General features: G+C 60.3%; 1 protein-coding gene across 1 annotated transcript; it reads right to left on the bottom strand.

The window, feature by feature from the left end:
• Positions 1–147: 147 nt before the first annotated feature.
• On the bottom strand, positions 148–20557 carry Card14 (caspase recruitment domain family member 14). The gene is made up of 20 exons (XM_026408441.2): positions 20347–20557; positions 18645–18782; positions 17770–18095; positions 15706–15877; positions 14768–14883; positions 14139–14264; positions 13554–13703; positions 12480–12596; positions 10407–10549; positions 10154–10245; positions 8645–8705; positions 8230–8422; positions 6548–6674; positions 5674–5911; positions 4780–4843; positions 4120–4228; positions 3097–3270; positions 1406–1527; positions 942–1057; positions 148–352 (listed from the first exon to the last, which is right to left on the bottom strand). Exons 1-20 carry the CDS (start codon positions 20555–20557, stop codon positions 148–150), a joined length of 3000 nt encoding a protein of 999 aa, XP_026264226.2.
• Between the last annotated feature and the right edge of the window lie 249 nt (positions 20558–20806).

Here is a 20806-nt window from a genome sequence, read left to right as displayed (position 1 = left end):
CTCTGTGCCCCACCGTGGTGAGGTGCGGAGAGGGGGAGCCGGGCCTGCATGCTGAGCTGTGCCAGCTGTGCCCCGAGGCTCTGGCAAAGGACAGGAGGGCAGTGACATGGGCATCCTCACAGCCCAGGGAAGGATGCCTCCGCGTCACTAGGGGCTCTCCTCCGTCCACACCACCTTCTTCTGCTCATCTGCGATGGCCAGGCGGACGCAGCCCAGCAGGACGTCCACGTCACTCCAGGCATCAGGGGCCAGGCTGCTGTACAGGCAGGGCACTTTGTCCAGGTCGGCCTCCTCCTGCCTGGCCGCCTCCAGGAGCTGCTCCTCCGAGGTGCCCAGCCGCTGCAGGCCTTTCCTGGGTGGCAGAGACCGTGGGGCTTCAGGGCAGAGCAGGGTCACCTGGCTGCCCAGGAGAGAACCAGAGGCACAGCACCTGCCCAGACACCCCTGGATGCAGACAGTGGCCCACCTTGAGGGGACCTCATAAAGAAGCTAGGACTGAGCCGGGCACAGTGGCACACGTCCGTTTTCCCAGTGCCTTGGGAGGCTGAGGCGGGAGGATCACTAGTTCAAGGCCAGCCTCAGCAACTTGGAGGCCCTAAACAACTTAGACTCTGTCTCTAAATGAAATATTAAAAGGGCTGGGGGTGTGGCTCAGCGGTGAAGAGCCCCTGAGTTCAATCCCTGGTACCCCCACCAAAAAAAAGCTAGGACTAGGCCCCCAAGTGATTTCCACCAGTGGGGGCAGTCGAGCTAGGCCAGGTGGCAGGTTCTCACCTGGAGAGGGCAGGTAGACCTTTGTCCTGAAGTTGGGGGGTATGGTGTTTCCAGGGCCAGAGCAGCGTGAGCTTTGGAAGCCCCTCAGCGGGCCCTGAAGCTGGCCACCTGTGCATTCTGAAGCTCGGTGCCCGTCCAACCCCACTGCCAGCCCCGGTGGCACCTACTTGAGTTTCTTTGCATTCTTCTCATTGATGGAGACATGGACGATGATGGGGAAGATGTCCATCTGATGCAGGCTACGGACGCTGTCCAGCCGGACATCAAGGAGGGCGTGAGTGTTCTTAGGGGGAGAGAGAAGGAGGAAATGAGTCAAGATCCTGGGTCTCGGGCCTTGGAGGGGCTATGAGGTGCAGAGCCTCGTACTCATAGCTCCTCCCAGGGACCGTCTTCCTCGCTTGAGCCTCAAGCACCGGAGCATCGGCATCTCCATTCTATTCATGCATTTGCTAAATGTCTCCTGAGTCAAGGGAGCTGAGGATCAAGGAGTCAGCTTGCCAAGGTCCCATGGATCTGGGTCCCTCCCACGGAGCATCCAGCTGGGGCGTCCAGGGCCCCAGAAGTTGTCCCCAAATCCTCCCAGCCCAGGAGGGAGCTGCGGTCCCTGGAGCAGCCCCAGGCCCACCCCTACCTCTTCCATGAGGGACTCTATAGCTTGGCGTGTCACCCAGCAGCGGCCAGGAGATTCCTGTCCTTCTTGGATGATGTCCCCTCTCTGGCTCCAGGTGTCATATTCCTCCTGGCTCAAGTACTCTAGAGATGACATCGGGCAGGGCCGTCACACCTGGCTGCACAGGGATCCTCAGGGGACCCACCTGAATACCCATCCCCATGGGTCCCCATAGCCAGCCCGAGAAGCTCTAGAGTGGTCACTTCCCACCAGGAGGAGTCTGTGCTGGACACTCCCACCCTGAAAGACCTGGACACTGCAGGGACACCACCAGGGTAGGGACGCGGATGGGAGAAGAGAAGGGATGGGCGGAAGGGATGGGCGAGCAGATGGATGTCCAACTTCTTACGGCTGAACGTTCCCTCAGCTCCTTAGATCACTGTTGTTCATCCAGGGGCACTTTACCCTCAGGGGACATTTTCAGGGGCTATAGCTAGAACAGGGCTCTGCTATGACATCCAGTAGGATGAGGCTGGGGTGCTGCCCAACACCCTCTAACGCCCCCACAGTGGACATGGCCTGGCCACGCGAGTCCTGGTGTGCAGCTGAGACCCCGCTGGGAGCAAACCTGGAGCCCTCCGGGCCCTGCTCCTGAGTGGCTATCCTTGTCTGCCAGGCCCTGGCTCAGAACTGCACCCCCTCCTCCTGACCGCCCCCCCCACCTTGGCACCCCTGATCTGGGGCTGCCAGGTGCCCTTCCTCCCTGCTGAAGCTTTGCCAGCACCTCCACTGGCCCAGCGGCCCCGAAGACCCTCTCTGGGCTCTAGCCACCTCCCATTCTGTTTTTGAGATGGGCATCAAAGGTCAAGCCCCCAGGTCTTTTCACTGACTCCCCGGGCCTCACCCGTCCCGCGTGCAGTGGCTCAGGCCTTGTGCCTTTCCACATCTGCCCACTGCCTGGGGATTGGCGGCTCCCCCCAGAGCTGCCCCTCCTGGCTGGCCCCCACCCCTCCCACACAACCCACCACTACCCCTTTGGGCCACCTACTGGGGCTCTGCCCCTCCCACGGGCCTGCCCCAGGTGTGCCCAGGCAGCCGTTTCTGAAGAAGTGGTGGGGCTCGGCATCTCCAGCTGCCCCTCGGAGCCTGGCCACGGTCCGTGCTCATGAAGGAACCTCCTAGAACGCGCCTGCTTCCTTTCCCCTTGGAAAGCCAGAGGTGGCAAAGACACCGGGGTGTAACCCAGCACCTGCCAACAGCCTCTCCTGCTGCCCGGGATTGGCAGCTCCCCTGGGAGACCGCCTCGAGTGGCTTGGGGGCAGGTGGCCCTCCAGCTGTGCTACCCCAGTGGGTAGAAGCCTGCTTGCCAACAGTGACTGTGGGGGTGGAACAGTGCCCCCATTCATGTCCACACAGAACCTCAGATGGAACCTTAACTTGGAAATAGGGTCTTCAGAGCAGGCCAGGTGAGGTCTTGCTGGATGGGAGGGTCCTAAACCTGATAACTAGTGTCCTGACACGAGAAGGCCATCTGAAGACCCAGGGACACAGTGAGGTGGGAGCCGTGCAGACACAGGCCAGGGAATGCCAGAGGTCCCCAGAGCTGGGGCCCCGAGAGGCCTTGGCCCTGCGGAGGAAACCCACACCGTGACCTTCACCTGCTGCCTCAGGAGCAGACAGAGCCTTTCTGGCAGGGCCAGGTGAGAGCGCACCTGCTGGGCACTTCCCAAACCCCTGGAGGAGGCAGAGCTTCCTGCTCAGGATCTTCCCGACCACCCTGGGCACCAGGAGCACGGGCCGGGGCCGGGCGGGCCTGTGGGGGTGCACCAGGGTGTACGGCGCCAGGGTAAAGCAGCTCTCGGCCCAGAAGCACACACTGGAGCAGTCTGTGGAGGAGAAGGCTGATGAGCAGGGGCGCCAGGCCGCGGCCGCCCCCCGGAGCCCCGCTGCTGCCCCAGCACCTACAATAACAGGACTCAGTCCAGCACCACTGATCACACCTTCCACCCCACCCCAGGCCTCCCAGCATTTCCCTGACTCAGTAGTAAACAGCGGGGGCTCTCCAGGCTCAGGGCTGATGACCCTGACATCCTGTTTGACCCCCAGAGGTCACAGAGGAAGCAGATTTTCTCCTTCCAGAGGAGGATCTGGGAGAGCCCGGCCCCTTCCCCAGTCCTGCCCCCAGGGCTCTGGGTCCCCAGCCTGCCGTGGGCCCTTCCCTCTACTCCTGAGATACTTGTGCTGCTCTTGGTCCTCAATAGCCACCTTGTACTGTGCACTGAAAGAAAACTTCAGGGGGAAAATAAACCAAAATGATTCTTCTTGTTCTAACTTGGCTTCTGATGGTCTCCAGTGAGCAGTCTTACCTGCCTCGGGGTCTGTGCCAGTCTGGCCTCTACCATGACCTCGTGCACACACTGGTGGCTAAGTGACCACCCCAGGGTCCACTGGCTTGCATGATGTTGGTGGGTTTCAAGTTTTTACTATTCCAGAAAGACGGCCATGGATAGGCTTGTGCCAGTGGCATCTGCACTATTTCCCTGGGGCAGGTCACAGAAGTCACGGAGGAGGGAGTGACAGTTTGGAGGACATCACAGATATGTAGCTTAGTGGCCTCCAGAAGGGCATGTAGACATCAAATACAGTTTTTTAAAAACAGACCCTGGCCTGGGCAGGAGGCCTCGGCCTGAAGAAGCTAGCCCCCCAGGCCAACAGTGCAGCTCCCCGGGCCTCACCTTCTGCCCTGCTGGGGTCCTGGCCCTCACCAAAGGATGAGCACAGAGGACCATCCTTGGCTCTGTCCATGCTGACGATGCGCACCAGCTTCTGAGTGCCCCCGGAAGACTGCCACAGGAGGGACGGGGAAGGGAAGAGGGGTGAGGAGGAGCTGCTGACGCCACCACACAGGGCCTGAGGCCCAGCCTCCCAACCCTGCCCCCAAGCAGATCCAGTGTGGTCTCTACCCATCAGGCTGTGCCCAGCGGACAGGGGCAGGAGGCAGGGGAGGGTCCCCAGGCAGTCAGCCTAAAGCAGAGGGAAGAGCAGCGTCCCCACACCTAAGCACTGCCGGCTCTGGGACAGGACCATCCTAGCTGCCGCTTGGTGACAGATGGGTACTCAGCAACCCGCCCCATGCTGTGTGCAGAGGAAGGAACAGGAAGAACAGCAGGCAGACGGGGCCAGGCAGGTGAGGCACGGAGCAGCTACGTGTGAGAGCAGGACCCACCGGGTTTGCACAGAGTGTTCCAGGGCCTGCGCGCAGGGAGAGGCATGCAGACCCCTGCAGAGGTCGGGAGGGCCATGGGGACAGGCGCTGCCCTGCTCAGATCAGCTCACACCTGCCCACGGGACCCCTGGCCCACACCCACACCCTCGCAGCCCACCCAGGACCTCACTTTGCATGCAACCGTCCGTTGTTGGGTCACGTCCTGGATAAGGGTGATGAGCTGCTGCTGAGCCCTGGAGGGACAAGGAGAGGCCCCTGCCCAGCTGCCATGGCTGCTCTCGCGTCCAGGAGCACCAGGCAGGAGAGGTGTCCCTGCCCGCTGGGCTTCTAGCAGGAGTGCTCAACCCTGGCAACGTTCACAGTCCCCAGGGCTTAAAAAAGACCCCAGGGCCTAGCCCCCTCCCCAGATGCTCACTCAGGTGTTCTGAGGGAGAGCCCGCGTACTCTAACGAGTGGCCAGGCCCAAGGACCTGCTCGGGAACCTTGCCTCGGGCACTGTGGGCAGCCCATGTCACTGAGAGCTCGAGTCAGACATGCCAACAGCAGCCTCTCCCAGGGCCTGCTGGGGCACTCACAGTGGACGGGCGAGAGGTGCTGGACTGGAACACCTCTGTGCACCTGAGCCTCCCAGGTCCCCACAGGTCATTCTAGGACGTGCTCATGGGGCAGGGTGAGCAGCTCTGCCCAGTTTTCCCAGGACTGAAGGGCGGCCCTGGATGTAGGGCTTTGGGTCTTGGGCAAACCAGGGGACATTTGGCAAGGTGTGGGGACACTTTTGACTCTCACAACTGGGGATGAGGCGTCACTAGGGTGAAGGCCCCACCAGGGTGACCAGCCCCAGTGTGATAGGGCCAGGGCTGGAGCTAGAGCTCTGGAAGACCTGAGGTCCCTCCTTGTCCAGGGTAGAGCCCCTATCAGCAGGAGACCCCAGCAGTGATCTGGGCCACAGCCCCTTCTGTGGAGTGTCCATCCCTTCCCCCGACTCCTGAGAGGGGCTCTGCAGCAGGGCGGAGGACAACATCCCCCGGGCCTCTCCGGGATGAGTGGGCTTGACGGTCCTCACCGTGGGTAGTTGGGGATGGCCCCGTGCTCTGCGTCCCTCATGGTGTAGGGGTTCACACGGTGGGCGCACCAGCGGCCGTGGCCCTGGAACACGGTGTCTGTGATGTGCAGGACCTCATTGCAGTGCACCTGCAGCTCCCCTGGCCCCTTCACCTGCATGGCCAGGTTGACCCGGATGTAGAAGGAATCTCCTGAGGTCACCACTTTGGCCTCCAGGTCCTGGACCAGCTTCTTATAACCTGATCAAAGGGGACATGAGGGACTGATAAGCTCAGGTTCCAAGGAAGGTTCTAGAATGTGAAAGTAGGACAGAAAGAAGGGCCCTCCCCCGGTATCTTGGAAGATAATTGGTAAAGTCAGAGGGTCAGGGGGTGCTGAGAGCCACAGCCGAGTCTGTATGGCCCCTGGCATTTTGCCAACAGTATTGATTGACAGGCAAGGCATTAATATCCGCCTCTGCCACTACTTTTGAGTTCTAGCGCTATTTTTGAGTTCTAGCGCTATTTTTAGTTCTCATGGGGATTCCCCGGGAGTTCCCATTGGTTGGCAAAGTGCAGGAGGAGGGATTTCCCGGGGAGATATTTCCGGCGGGGGGTTCCTGCAGGAGCCTCGTGGCTTTCGGGAGGATTCCCCAGGAGCGTGTGTGAGGTTTTTTTCTTGCAGTAAAAAAATAAAGTCTGTTCTTGCTTCAGTGGCTCGTGATTTGTGCCCAGCCAGACTGCGGCAGGGGGGCTTCCAGCTTAGGGGCTGGGGACTCAGGACACAGCTGACTGGGCAGCCCTGGGGAGTCTGGGTGCCGAGCTGTGGCCCAGCTATGGGCCAAGGATGGGGACGGGGCTGGGTGGCTGAGCAGGAGTGAGGGGCAGCACCCCTACCCTCAGTGTTGACCTTCACAGACAGGCAGCAGAAGCCGTCCACCCTCCGGAGGAGCCCCAGGGCCTGCTCCAGGGTTGTGTTCTCCAGGGTGGCCTTGAATGAGGGCTCTGTGGCCTCGTGATCCACCTGAGGGGCAGTGCCGGGGTCAGCACCTTGGACCAGGACTCTGCAGTCACATTCTGAGTGAAGCTGAGCAGGGGCTTGGGGCAGGCATGGTGCACCCCTGCAGAGGGACGCTCTGGCCTCCTCGACTGTCCAGGCACCTTGCCCAGACGCGGCCACAGCACTGGAGCCTCGTGGCAGGCTGTGCAGCAGCACAGGGAGGTGGGCCTGGAAGTTGTGTGGACTGCACCCAGCACATTCCTGGGCCCTGGGGGCCACCCACCAACCCAACCCCGGCCCCTCACCCCTAAAGACCACATATCTTTGTGATACGACGCAGTTTCCTCTCTTGAAAATAGACTTCTGTTCTAGAACATTCCGGAGTGTTCCAGACGTGGTCTTGTCAGGCTTGAGACTCCTCACTAGGGGAGGGCTGGCCCACTCTCTCCCGGGGGCTGTGGGTGTGGAGCAGCATCCTGGTGCTGACCTCTCAGTGGGAGGGCACCCCCCCACACCGCCTTCCCCACCTGTGAATACCCCCAACAGGGCCTCCACTTTGCTCTTGGGTGGAGTTTAGGAGAATGTGCATTTTTGCTATGAGATAAAAATTAAGCCATGTCTTAGGCCATTAGGACTGAGCTGGCCCAAAGGACACCAGGACTGTCTCCAGTACCACAGAGGGACTCTGCTACTTTACCACCCAGCTGGTGGCTGGGACTCCTGGGACTGCAGAGATGTCACGGGGGCCTTCTGCCAGGGGTGGAGTGAGGGATACCTAATGGCCTTCTGCTAGGAGACAGGTGACTGTCCAAGCTAAAGACAGCTTCATTGTGGGTGGCCTGTGGCAAGAGGCTCAAAAGACACTTCTGCCAGGGCACCGGCCCACCCTGCCTGGCCCTTCTCTGGGCCCTCACCAGCCCCTGTCTCCTCCTGGCCCACGGTGAGCCTTGGGCAAGGGGGAAGCCTGCTTTGCATGTTTCTTGGTATTTTTTTAATACTTGAAGTTTAATAATTCTGCTTCTGAGTTCACGTCACAGTCACCCTCCCTGCCCTATGTACTCTATCAGTACATTTATGTTCTCTTCTGGTTTGCACATTTTACAATAAAAAAAATTGCTGAGGATCACAAGCCTCAGCAACTTAGTGAGGTCTTGTCTCTAAAATATAAAAGAGGGTTGGGATGTGGCTCAGTGGTTAAGCACCAGGGGTTTAATCCCAGTACCCCCCACCCCCACCAAAAAAAGAGTCCCTGGTCAGGGCTGGGGCACAGCTCAGCGGTGGAGGGCTTGCCAGCGCCCAAGGCCCTGGGTTCAATGCCCAGCACTGAAGGGGGAAATTAAAGACCCTGTTCAGAACCACCCCAGTAGCCTTCTCACCTGTCCTGGAAAGTCCCAGCTTCTGAGCTCCAGTTTCCCAGAGGCCAGGCTCCGAGAAGCTTGGCCTCCATCCTCCCCAGCCTCCCCTAGAAATGAGGGCACACCTCACGCCAGCCTAGTGGGGCTTCGAATCCACTCGCATCACACCCTCCCCGCTGTGACTGCGAGGAGGCTGGCGGGCGTGGGGCCTCGCCCACTCTCACCGTCATGATCTGGGTGCCCGGGCGCAAGGCCATCCCATCTGCCGCTGAGCCTGGAGTGACCCGGTGAATGAAGATGCCCGTGAGGTTTCCGCCAATGACACGGATCTGCTCCAGCAGGGCCCGTCCCTGGAAGGCCAGCACCGTCACCTGGCTCAGGATCTTGAGGGCTGGCCTCCTCCGCACAGGGGCGCTGCTGCAGTGGGCAGAAGCCGAGCTCAGGTGCTGCCCAGCACAGGGCAGCCAAAGCTGTTTCCGCATCGCACCCCCACGCCCCGCCCCGGCATCTGGAATTCTCCTCCTCCACCCTCAGTGAGCCTGTCTCCTTGGAAAGGCTGTGCCCTCCCGTGGTGAGAGGACGTGGTGGTCACGCTGGGCTCTCTCAGCCCCCAGCTCTGGTTCCCCAGGCACAGCTCACCTTTCAGGGCTGTCCAGGCTCCTGGAGGACAGCTTCGGGCTGCCCTCAGGCTGGGGGAGGTCTGGGAGGAAAGTGGGAGCTTCGCGGTCACAATTCAGGGTCCCCCACTGCTGACCCCACTGACCCTGTGCAGCCCCGGCACCCCACCCCCACCCCGACCCCACTGGTTGGGCACCCCCTCCTGGTCCCTCCCTTTGCTGACACTGGAAGGTCTTTTCCTCCTCCTCGTCCTCTGTGCTTAGCACCTGATCTCACCTTTCCTAAAACCAGAGGGAGCACGAGAGCTGTGGGTCTCGGGAGACCTGCCTGAGTGGCCGACATCTCTGGACCTGGGGATGTTTCTCCCAGAACCTGGATTTCTGATTTCACTTAGAAACCCAATCCAGCCCGACTTTGGCTGGGCCTGCCTCTCCACAGGGCATTTCTGCACAGCTGCATCTTGGGCTGGCCAGTGGCCAGCAGACCGCGGCAGGTCAAGGACTAGATGCTCCCCTGGCTCCCAGGCTCTAGCCATTCACTTTGCAGCCCCATGAGCTGGAGGCAGGTGCCCTGGAGCTTTGAGCCTGTGCTTCTCACCCTGCAAATGGGCGGCGAGAACCAGCGGAATCCTCACGGCTGTCTGCTGTAGGAACCTGTGCTCAGCTCAAGGCAAACATCCATTTGTGATTGTGCTTAAAATCCCAATTAAATCAATCATCTGTACTCTGGATGTATGGGGGGTCAATGCCACTACAGTGTTTAAATCTGAGGCATCAGGCAGAACCCTGCCCGACAGAAGCAAAGAGGACCAAGCACTTCCAGGTCATGATCTCACAGCCAGCTGCTTGCCTTGGGTGGGCCGTCTAAGTTTGCCACTGGTACAAATAAAAACATGTCTGAGCCTGCAAGGTTAAGGTTTCTGGTCACTGGCACCCACAGACCCACAAGGCCACCTGTGCAGAACAGTGCGGGGCACTTGCGCCCCCTGGTGGCTACAGGGTGATCTGCAGATGGGAGCTAAGCACCTACTGTGCCGGGAGCCAGTATTCTCAAGGGGCTCACGCACCTGGGAGGGAGAAGGGAGCAGTCCACTCACAGACATGAGGAATAAGCCCCAGGAGAATCAGAGACCAACACCCAAGAGGGGGGATGCTCCTAGCAGGCGGACCACAGCCTGTGGTGTGCCCTGCCAGGAGCAGCTGGGCACCTAAGCCTGTTAGTCGCCTCCTGACAGCCTGGGAGGCCCCGTTGTCCAGAGCAGAGCAGTGGGGGACACAAGCTCAGCTGGACATGGCTATGAATAACTCCCCCGGACTCTATGTGAGGCACAGAGACAGAGACCCCACTGAGCAGAGAGCAGCTGGGCTTTGGCCTGAGTGGCCAGGCGGTCAGTCTGGACAAGGGGTGAGCTGAGGTCAAGCTCACCCCTACCTGCCAGTCCTCAGGCAGTCTCATGTGTGGCCCTGCAGCTTGGCCAGCAGCCCGGGAGGACACTGGACACTGCAGCGGTCTGGGGGTGATCACACTCACCCGCCCTGTCCAGGATCTCATAGTCCAGGTCTGTGTCGTCCCCCTTGGCCCCCGGAGGGGCTCCTAGGTCTCCCTCCAGGATTCCCGGGAAGCTTCTGTGAAGCACAAAGAGCTGCTCAGGTCATGTTGCCCGCTACTGCAGGGGCCTGGAGGCTCCAGTCCCTTCCCAAGCAGCTGTGTCCATGCCCAGATGGTCCAGGGGCTAGCTCAGTGTCCCCCGTGAGCTGGACCTCACGGTTGCATCCCACTCTACCTTAAAGACTCGGGGTCTTCCCGGAAGTCCTCTGTCACCCGCTTATACAGGGACTGCTGGCTGGGAGGCACAGGGCTGCTGGAGCGGAAGCTGTCCATGGGTTCCCGGCTGGACGTGGCGCTCAGGTCCCACCAGAGCTGGGACTGGAGGAGGGCGGTGGAGGGTGGCATCACCGAGAGGGGGCGCGGGAGGGAAGGGAGAGCACATCAAGGTCCCGGCCACGGAACCAGGATCTCTGCAGCTGTTTTGTGTTTAGTACCGCTGGGCCCTCAGGATCCTGCCGGGTGGGCATCCTGTTCCATCTGGTGCAGAAAGCCACCAAGGCCCGGAGAGGCGCAGTTCCTGCTGGTGAGGGAGGAGCTGGGCCTCCTGGAGGGAGGCTGCTTTCAGAGCAGGGTCTGACGAGGACCCCAGGAGTATAGAGTTGCTCTGAATTTACTTTCTGAGAATTCCCTGAGCACCTACTGTGTGCCGAGCCCTGTGCTAGTGTCAACGTACCCCTGAAGACAGGTGTTCTTCCTGGGGTAGGGGATCCATGGGCAAATGCACACCAGGGAGTGGGGTGTGCCACAGCAGGGTGTGGGCAACATGGGTGGGAAAGCCCTGGTGCCTTCCTGGAGGAAGTGACAGAGGAGCCAGGTGGGCAGGCCTGGGGCTGTGGCACATTGCAGCTCAGGCCCTGGAGAGGCCCAGAGGAAGCCACGAGTGGGTTCCTGGGACATCATAGGTGCAGGAGGGAGGGAGCCAGTTCGGAGCTGCTGAGGCCCCTTTGCTTCCCAGTCCCTACCACGGAGGCCAGGAGGAATGTGCTACACCTGGGGCAGTGAGGGCACAGGGCGGAAGCCGCGCCTGCCCAGCGTGGGGTCTGGATGGATCTGGCCGTGGAGTCCTCGTGGAATGTGGAGTGGCCCCTGCTCTGTGTGTCAGGGTTCTGGGGAGGTCACCTGGCTCTCCACAACTGTCCAAAAGGTTGGCCAGCAGGTGGGCCTGAGCAGGTTGCCCTGTGGGATGCAGGACAGTGTGGGGAGGCTGTCATGCAGGAAGGAGACACCAAGGCCAGCTGGGGCAGTGGCCCAGTGAGCTAGCCTGCCTCCGGTCCTCTCTCCCAGCTCATGGAGCCCTTAGCAGGGGTGGCTCTGCCTCACCCTGGGCATGCTGGACCCACATGCCCTCTATGGTGAGACCACCTCTTGGCTTTGCCAGAGGATGTGAGCAGGTGCGGGGACTCAAGGTTCCAGAGACTGGAGTGGGTCAGACCACCCGGGAGCCCTCTGTGCCCAACAGAGTGCACCCCCAAGTTCACGTCCACTGGTGACCTGAGATGTGCCTTTGGGACTAGGATCTTTGTGTGAAATGGAGCCCGATGGAGTCAGAATGGACCAGAGGGGCCCTGACTCCCCCAGCCTGGGCCTCCCTGCCTGGAGTGTGCCCAGGGGCCTGGTCCAGCCTGTGCTGCTGCCGGAGACGTGGAGCCTCCAGGAAGTGGGGCCTGAGGGAGGAAGTTAGGTTGTTGGGGGCGGCCCTCAGAGGGGGTGCTGGGACCCGCCCCTCTCCCTCTCTGCTTCCTGCCACAGTGACATAAGGGCTCTGCTCCATCACAGGGTCCTGCTGCCTCGCGCCACAGCCACAACAGAGCCAAGCAGCCACAGCCAAACCTCTAGAACCGTGCCAAAATAAACCTCCTTCCACTAAGTGGATGACCTCAGTCATTTTGTGTCGGCCTTAGAAAGCTGACTGACACATGTTCTCAAAGGAGGAGACTTGGGCCCAGAGGCATCACAGGGCTCATTGCAGGAAGATGAAGGCAGAGCCTGGAGTGATGTGGTCACCAGCTGAGGAGGCCAGGAGCCACCCGGAGCGTGGAGAGCTGTCGGAGTGTGGCCCTGCTGACACCCTTTGATTCTAGATTTCTGGCCTCAAGAGCTGCCAGGGAATTGGTTCTCAGTGACTGGACTCTCCCAGTGGTATTGACCTCTCCCCACCGGGACAAGGGGGTGGAGATGCCCGTGGTCCAGATGGAGGGTGGCGGGGCTGTGCGTGGCAGAGGCGCTGGGCGGCAGGAGAGCTGCTTACCTCGGTGGAGCTGAGGAGGCTGCAGCTGCTGTCCACCCCTGGGCACACCGCATGCATCCGCACCAGCCGCTGCTTCCCCCTCGGGCAGGGCTCCCTGGCCTCCCGGGCCTCCCGGGCCTCCAGGGCCTCCGCTTCCTGCTGGGGGCCAGAGGGGTCCTTAATTCAGGAAAGCTACCTGGGGTGCCCGGGGCTTTCCAGTGGGTCACTGCCCCGCAGTGTCTTTTCATAGGCTTCCAGGAAGAACAACTCCTGTCCTCGGAGCAGGGGACCCCAGTGCACAGGAGCCAGCCACCAAGGAGACCAGCAGCACTGGAGAGGTGGCGTCTCAGAGAAGGCGTGAGTAAAGACGCGCTATATAGATACTTAACACAATTGTATTCTACATAGAAAACAGGGCGCCTGGGGGACAGCTCAGTGACAGAGCACTCCGCCTAGCGAGCCCAGGGCCTGGGTTCTGTCCTCAACGCCACGAAAAACAAGAGCAGAGGAGAAAAAGAAAGAAGAGAGCGCTGAAGGGACCGAGCTCCACACCCACAAGGAGCATGGTTTGCCTCTTGGTGGCTGTCCCTTTACGTGTCTGTGTGTCTAACGCTGTTGGGGTGAGGAGGAAGAGCCACTGCCCCCCCACTCACCTCTCCTGAGTCCCCAGACTCAGGGTGCCTGGGCAGCGCTGCCTGTGGTCCAGGACCAGAGGGCTCTGATCTCTGGGACCAGAGCTCCCATGCTACTCGCTCTTGGACACGACTCTGACATTTTGGAAAGCGTCATCTATGCACGGCTGCCCATGGAGCCGCTCTCCACCAGGCCCTGGACCTCTGCTAACCCTCCCCATCTGAAACAGGCTGGTATTTTCAGAAAAGGAGGTGTGGCAGAGGCTGGGCGTGCCCGTGTGCTTCGTCAAGACGTCAAAGCCCCACCTTGTGTGGGAACCGGCCAGCAGGCAGGGGGACAGTTGGACAGCCTGCCTGCCAGGGCTGCTGTGGCCCAGCCTGGGCTCAGCTCCTCCTCTCCAGCCCCCTTCCTGCCGCCTCCTTGAAACAGCCCTGAGCCTGGTGCTGGCCACAGAGCACTCACCCCTGCTGTGGGCTCTGCCCTTAGCTTGCAGAGCTGGGTGCGCAGCTCGCAGACCTCAGCGGTCAGCTCGAACACTCTTCTGCGGAGGGAGTCCTTCTCCGTCAGGCTCTGAGAAATCGCCAGCTGGGCTCTGTCCCTTGCAGAGTATGCCTGTGGGCCAGGACAGGACCGTCAGGAGGCTGGGCCAGAGAAAGCACTACTGCTGGCGGGCATTTCCCGGGAACTCTCCCGGCGAGGAGACTCGAACACCGTCCCCTTCACTCCGAGTATGCACATGTGGTTTTAATAAAAGCCACCATCTGGGGTGGACTTTCTTAATGTCTTGGGCCGGGAACGAAGGCAGGGTGTGTAGTGCAGGTGGGGGAGTTAAGAAACCTCGTGTAGACCAAGGAAAGGGACCTGGAAGTCTGGAACCAGCCTCCATCGAGGACAGGCAGAGCCCGAGAGTGTCCCCCAACCAGCAGCCCTCAGCCTCACCCAGACACAAGTGTGAGGCAGCAGAGGTGGCACGGGCTCCCGAGCTGGACCAGCGAGGAGTGAGGGTGGCGTGTGTGTCCTCCTGGCCCTGGCCCGGCTCCCGGGTACCTGGTCACGCTCCTTCTGCAGCTCGGCCACCTGGCCCTGCAGCGTGTTCATCTTCTCCCTGTACAGCTCACAGTCCATCTGTGTCTTCCGGAACTGGAGCAGGGTCTGCTCTTTCTCCTCCCAGTACTGGACAGAGGGGACAGGGCCCTGGAGGTCAGTGGCTCTGAGGGCCTGGGTGGGGGAGGGGCGGGGAGCTAGGGGGCAGGTGGTTCCAGAGGAGGGAGAGTGGACTCCTGCTGGTTTCCGCAGGGCGGGGTTAGGGGTGTGACAGGAGCCTCCTGAGCTCAGGCACAGCAAGCACTGCACGCAGGTGGTGTTTAGCTTGATGTCACAATTTCCCCCACCCTGCCTCATCCCCTCCCACGGCTCCTTTCTCCCTGTTCTCCCCTCCATTAAATCCCTGGCTGTCACTCTGGCCTCCCCAAACCCTAGAAATCACCCTGGACTTCAGTGACTCTGCCTGGCCGTAGCCTGGGCTTGACCTGGCTCTGACCAAGCATCGGATAGAATGTGCCATCAAACTGGGTAAGCAAACCCAGCAGCTCAGCAAGGACAAGGAGCCCATCTTCCCACGGATGCAGCCTGCAGACATGGGGTCACCGGGTCCCAGGGGGGCTGCTGCTGCCCACCTCCTTCCGCTGCCTCTCTGCGGCCGCCGCCCGCTCCCGCAGCGAGTGGATGCGGTCCACCAGCTCCTGCTTGCTCTCCAGGGCCTCGTCCAGGTTCTGCTCCAGAATGTCCTTCTCTGCCTGGTGGACAGAGAGGCCTGAGCTCCCCAGGGGCCCCCGGCTGGAGAAAAGGCCCCCCGGCGCAGGTGCCCTCAAGGCCAGGGTTGTGGGGGGGGGTCACCCCACTACTGACCACCAGGCAGGAAGAAGCCGCGGGAAGGCCCCAGTCACATTTGGGAAAAGACGTTTCAGTTCTAATGCTGCGTGGTCAAGGAGTCAGAGGGTAAGGGAAGCTGGGGACGTCTGAAGGACAACTTCTTTAAGTCCCTTGACCTTCTCCTTCACACACTGAGCTTGAAGGAGGGATGAGCCAAAGGGTGGACTCAGCACCTCCCAGAAGGGAGCCCAGAACCATGCACATGCCAGGCTGCATGATGGTGTGCCAGGTGGCCAGTGGTGTTTATAAAGGGCATTTCTCACTAAATATCTGCCTTTTTTTGCTACCAGGGATTGAACTGAGGGCACTTGACCAGGGAGCCACATCCCCAGCCCTTTTTTGATTTTTATTTAGAGTCAGGGTCTCACTGGGTTGTGTAGGATCTTGCTAAGTTGCTGAGGCTGGCTTTGAACCCGTGATCCTCCTGCCTGCCTCCTAAGCTGCTGTGATTTCAGAGGTGTGCCACTGAGCCCGGTTCCTTTCCCCGAGACTCAGAGTTAACCCCTCTTTTGTGGGAAGAGGAGGGAAGCGGAGAGAAGGTGGCGGTGGCGGAGGGCTGTGTGGCTGGGGCACAGCCCTCGTCCAGTGTGTGCCAGGCCTGGGTCCACCCCCAGCACGCACACACATGTGGACACCCCCAGCTAGTGCCCAGGGGAGCAGCTGACCTGTGGAGGGAACGGACCTACCAGGCTGAAGGTCAGCAAGCGCAGTTTCTCATTCTCCGCCCTCAGGCGGGCCAGCTCCTCACTGCCCTCCTCCAGGTCATCGGCCATCTTCAGGGACCTCTCTCGAAATTCCCGCTCACAGGACGACACCATCTGCACCCGCTGCAGCTCCTGCTTCGCCAGGTACAGCTGTCCAGGGAGGAGGGCGAGGACGCCAGGTGAGCAGCTTCCAGCCAGGACGGGGCCTGGGGGCTTCTCCAGCTCCTCATCCAGGACGCTGTTCACACGCAGGGGTCCCCGCCAGAAAGGCAGCCGGAGCTCGGAAAGTGAAGGGCCACCCCAGGGCATGGAGCAGGGCGCCCCCCAGCCAAGACCCCGGGAAGAGGGACCCAGTCTGCGCCCACAGCGGGTGCCCGAGTTGGGGGAGGGGAGGCACCTCCCGTCAGGAGCCAAGGCCAGCGGTTGCCCAGGCCACCACCACGGCCAAGGCTGGGACAGGCTGGCGAGTAGGGGACACTTGCTGGTCCCCAAGAGCCTCCCCAGATGGCCTATTAGTTGCAGGGGTGAGGAAGAAATGGCGATTCTGTCAAGCAGGAAGCAGGTGGCACCTGACCAGATGGTCAACGGCAGCAGCCCCTGACGGGCGGCCAGCAGCATGCCTCCAGGCGGTACCCAGTGGACCCAGCAAAGGTACAGCACCTCGGACCCTCTCTGGGAAACAGGAGACAGACCCCAACTCTGCCATGAAAGTATCAGTGATCTTCAAACTCATCGCGTCCCCCAGGCCCAGAAGGGCCGTGGGAGGTTCCAGACTGAAGAGGCTGCGAGGCAGGACAAGCAGAGCCACCGCCTGCCCCTGGCTGGAGAGAAGTGCCCCAGGGGACTCCATGTGGGTAAGTGAGGGTCAGACCACAGGGGATGAAAGACCACATCGATGCAAATTAACAGAAAAGAGAGCTGTGTGGTTACACAAGAAAACACCCTGTTCTTAGGAAATCCACTTTTCAATGTTTGGGAATAGAGGGCCACGGGTATGGGCTGGGGATATAGCTCAGTGGTAGAGCACTTGCCTCACATGCCTGAGGCCCTGGGTTCGGTCCCCAGCACCATGTGAAAATAAACAAATAAAGATATTTGGCCCATCTACAACTAAATACATATATATAAAGGCCACAGTGTGTGTGTACAGAGGGCCCTTATGAACATAAGGGCATGGGGTATTCTCTGTACTATTTTAACTGTGGGTTTTTTTAAGAATAAAGTTGGGGCTGGGGATGTGGCTCAAGCGGTAGCGCGCTCGCCTGGCATGCGTGCGGCCCGGGTTCGATCCTCAGCACCACATACCAGCAAAGATGTTGTGTCCGCCGAGAACTAAAAAATAAATATTAAAAATTCTCTCTCTCTCTCAAAAAAAAAAAAAAAAGAAAGAATAAAGTTGAAGTTATTTCTAAATAAAAAGTTAAAATTCAAAACTTAAAACAAACACCTGGGGGCTTGGTGTAGCTCCCTGGTAGAGCACGTGCTTCACATGCTTCACATGCTTCACATGCTTCACATGCTTAGGTACGAATTCTAGCACTGAAGTGAAAATAAAGGCCAAGATCACAGGATAATCCTCAATATTGAAAGAGCACGTATGAATCAATAAGAGGACAGTCTCCCAAGAGAAAATGAGCTGAAGGCGCTGCCCTAACCCAGAGCCAATGGAGGACAAAGGCAGGTGACAGAGATGTCACCGCACTCCTGGGGCAGTGGTCAAGGTGGGTCTTCTAATCTGGAGCCCAGCATAGCCAGACCTGCCTCCAGATGCTGTGGTGGGCAGCTCACACCAGGCCATGCAGGCCACGGGGAATTACAGGGCAGGGCAGGCTCGTAGCCGTGCGGGCTCAGCACAGCCCCTCAGGAGCCCCCTGGGAGAGCTGGGATCGACTTCCCGGGGGGCCTCAGTCCAGGGTCTGGGCAGGGAGGTGTGCACAAGGAAGAGGTCTCCAGGCAGGCAGACTGACGGGTAAAGGCCCCAGGGTGGGCAGCAGCAGAGTCAGGCTGGGCCCACCACCCGCAGCGAAGGCTGTCCCTGCTACCTCCTCCTGCAGGCTGCGGGCCCGCGAGGTGGCCAGCTCCTTCTCCTGCAGCGCGTTGCTGTAGTGTAGCGAGAGGCTCAGCATCTCGTCCTTCAGCTTCAGCACCTCGTGGAAGTGGGTGCTGAGCTCCCTCTTCATGCGGCTGTGGTCGGCCTCCAGTTGGCACAGGCCCTCGGCACGGGCCTCGGCCAGGCCCAGGCGCTCCTGCAACCTCTGGCACTGCCGCAGCACGGCCTCCCTCTGGGCCTTCTCCTGGGCCAGCTCCTCCTGCAGGCTGCCGATGGCCCCCGCCAGACACTCGGTCAGCTTGGACGTCTCCATGAGACCTGCGGGGTGGAGGGCAGAGGTGAGGCGCTGCCACCTCGCCCGCCCCTCGTCTCCGGCCTCCAGTCTCTGCATCCTGACCCCCATGCAGGCCCCGGCCCTAACCTGTGTGTGGTAAAATCTTCCAGGCCTCCATGCACTTGATATCGTGGTTAAATGAACAGCAGGGTGCGTTAAATAAAAGCAGGCCCCCCCTTCACCTAGACAGTGTGCCAGGGTGCCACAGGTTCTGCTCCCTCTGCCTCTGAAAGGGCCCCTCAGCCCGTCTGAGATCTGGGACCCAGGACGGTGCTGTCTCACTGGCCTCCAAGAGAGGCCGGCCTGTGCCTCTCCCCTCTGGGATGCAGGTTCTCCCAGGGCTCTTAGAGTGCTGGGTGAGTGAGGATGGACCTTGTAGGGCCCAAGGTCCAGGGTCCTTTTCCTGCCTATCCAGTGCATGGAGTAGGGGTGCAGGGACACAGACCATGGCCTCCATCAAGAGGAAGTTGGGGGACGTCCTGTCACAGCAGCGTGGGGGGTGCCCACCGTCCAGACACAGGCCCTGCTCTCACCGCTGAAGTTGCTGGCCTCCACGTCGGGCTGCAGCCCCGTGACCAGGGTGTAGACATCGGGGTTGTGGAACTTCAAGCTCTCCAGGAAGGCGATGGCGCCATTCTTCCCGCGGGTCTTCAGCAAGTCCAGCAGGTGCCCTTGGGGAGAGAGCATCACTTAGCTACCAGGGCTCAGGGCGGGAGGACTGGCTTCCTGCAGGGAGGGCTGAGCGGGAGTGTCCTTGACAGTGAGGGGCAGTGAGGGGCAGTGAGGAGGTGGAGGTCCTGGATAGAGGAGCCCTCTCTGCTGGAGGCTCATGGAGCAGGACCTGGTGATGACTTGACCCCGCTCAGCTTCACAAGGCAAAGTCCACGGTTATCAACTCGCTGCTACAGCGACTCCAGAGCTCTGCCCAGGGTGAGGCCTGCAGGCGAGGTCACGCACAGACACACCTGGGGTTGTGCCCATAGATACCAAGGGGGGCCCCAGAGAGCCTTGGGGGCCCCCAAGCCCAGACCCAAATCTCATATTTCTCAACTCCATTCATAGCTTGGATTCACCTATAAACCAAGAGGCACACACACCGTGGTCTTCATAGCTACCACTTATCGCCTGATCTTATGGCGAGGCAGAGAGTGTCTCCTCAATGGCAACTCGTTAGTTCTCCTAACCATCTTCTATGGTAAAGCCATCAGCATGTCCAGTGGGACGAGTGAACACAGCCTGTCGGACCACAGGCGTGGGTTCCAAAGACATCTGTCGTGGGCTCCCAAGATGTCCACCTGAAATCTTTGTGTGTGAATTCCTTTGGGCACACGGTCTGCAAAGGTAACTAAGTCAGAGATCTTGGGGTAAGACCATCCCTCGAGAGCAGGTAAGTCCCAAATCCAGGGACAAGTTTCTCATAAGAGACCCAAGGAGACAAGACACAGAGGAAAGACCCCTGTGAAGGGGGAGGCAGAGCCTGGAGTGATGGGGCCACGAGCCAAGGGCCACCTGGAGTCACACAAGATGGAAGAGGCGGGCAGGGTCCTTCCCTGGAGCCTCCAGTGGGAGTGGGACCTGCGGCACTGATGTCGGACCTCTGCCGTGAGCAGACACATCATCCAGTGTGCGTCTGTGGGTGCTGCTGTGCTGGGGTCGGACCTAGGGCCTCGCTCACCTCAGGCCTGTGCTCTGCCACTGAGCTACCCTCCACCCCGTTGCTGGTCAGTGTCGTTGTCGTTGTTTTGTTTTGGTACTGGGGATGGCTCTGAGCTACACCCCAAGTCTTTGGTACTGGGGAAGGCTCTGAGCTAAACCCCAAGTCTTTGGTACTGGGGATGGCTCTGAACTAAACCCCAAGTCCTTTTTATGATCTATTTTGAGCCTGGATCTCACCAAGTTGTCCAGGCTGGTCTTGAACTCGGGATCCTCCTGCCTCAGCCTCCAGAGTTGCTGGGTTTATGGGTGTGCACCACTGCACCCAGCCCCATTGCTGTGTTTTAAATCATCGTGTTCAGGGTCGGGTGGCCCTAGGGGATTAACAATGTTCCCAAAGTCTGCAACTCCCGTCCCGCTGGTGTTGTGTAGCCTGTGCTCCCGGCCCTGCTGTTGGCCCTGCTGGAGGGGCTTTATGGCTAGGGGCCAGGTGTGTGGTTCTGGCTGGGCAGGAAGAGCCCAGCTGGAGTCCAGGGGCTGGGGGTGCTGGGGCCCAGTTGGCGGCGCACCCTCGGGGCTCACCCACTCTCATGGCGCTGTTGGTGAAGCGGGAGCTGTGCAGGACCTCCTCCTCGTCCAGCTGGCCCAGCACCTTGGCCTGGCGCAGGTAGGGGGTGAGGCGGCTGGGGCAGATGCTGCGCACGATCTTGTAGCGGTGGCTCTCCATCAGCTCCCACAGCGTCTCCTCGTCCAGGGACATCAGTGTGGAGTCTGTGCGGCACAGCTCCGCCATGCCTGGGTGCTGCCACCACCTGGAAGGGGCACAGGAGGGCTGGAACCCGAGACCTGGCTTCAGGGATCCAGGAGGAAGCTGCCCACGTCATGGGAGAGAACAGCTCAGAGAGGAGGGCAGGTTCCAGGCCCACCTAGGAAGACCCTGTCTCAAAATAAAAATTAAAAAGGGCCGGGGGTACAGCTCAGTGGTAGAGCACCCCTGGTTCCATCCTCACCACCAAAAAATAAAACATAAAAAGGCCAAGGG

Source organism: Urocitellus parryii, chromosome 7 (genome assembly GCF_045843805.1).
Source record: "Urocitellus parryii isolate mUroPar1 chromosome 7, mUroPar1.hap1, whole genome shotgun sequence".
In the NCBI taxonomy this organism is placed as follows: domain Eukaryota; kingdom Metazoa; phylum Chordata; class Mammalia; order Rodentia; family Sciuridae; genus Urocitellus; species Urocitellus parryii.
This window is presented reverse-complemented; position numbering and strand designations above follow the sequence as displayed.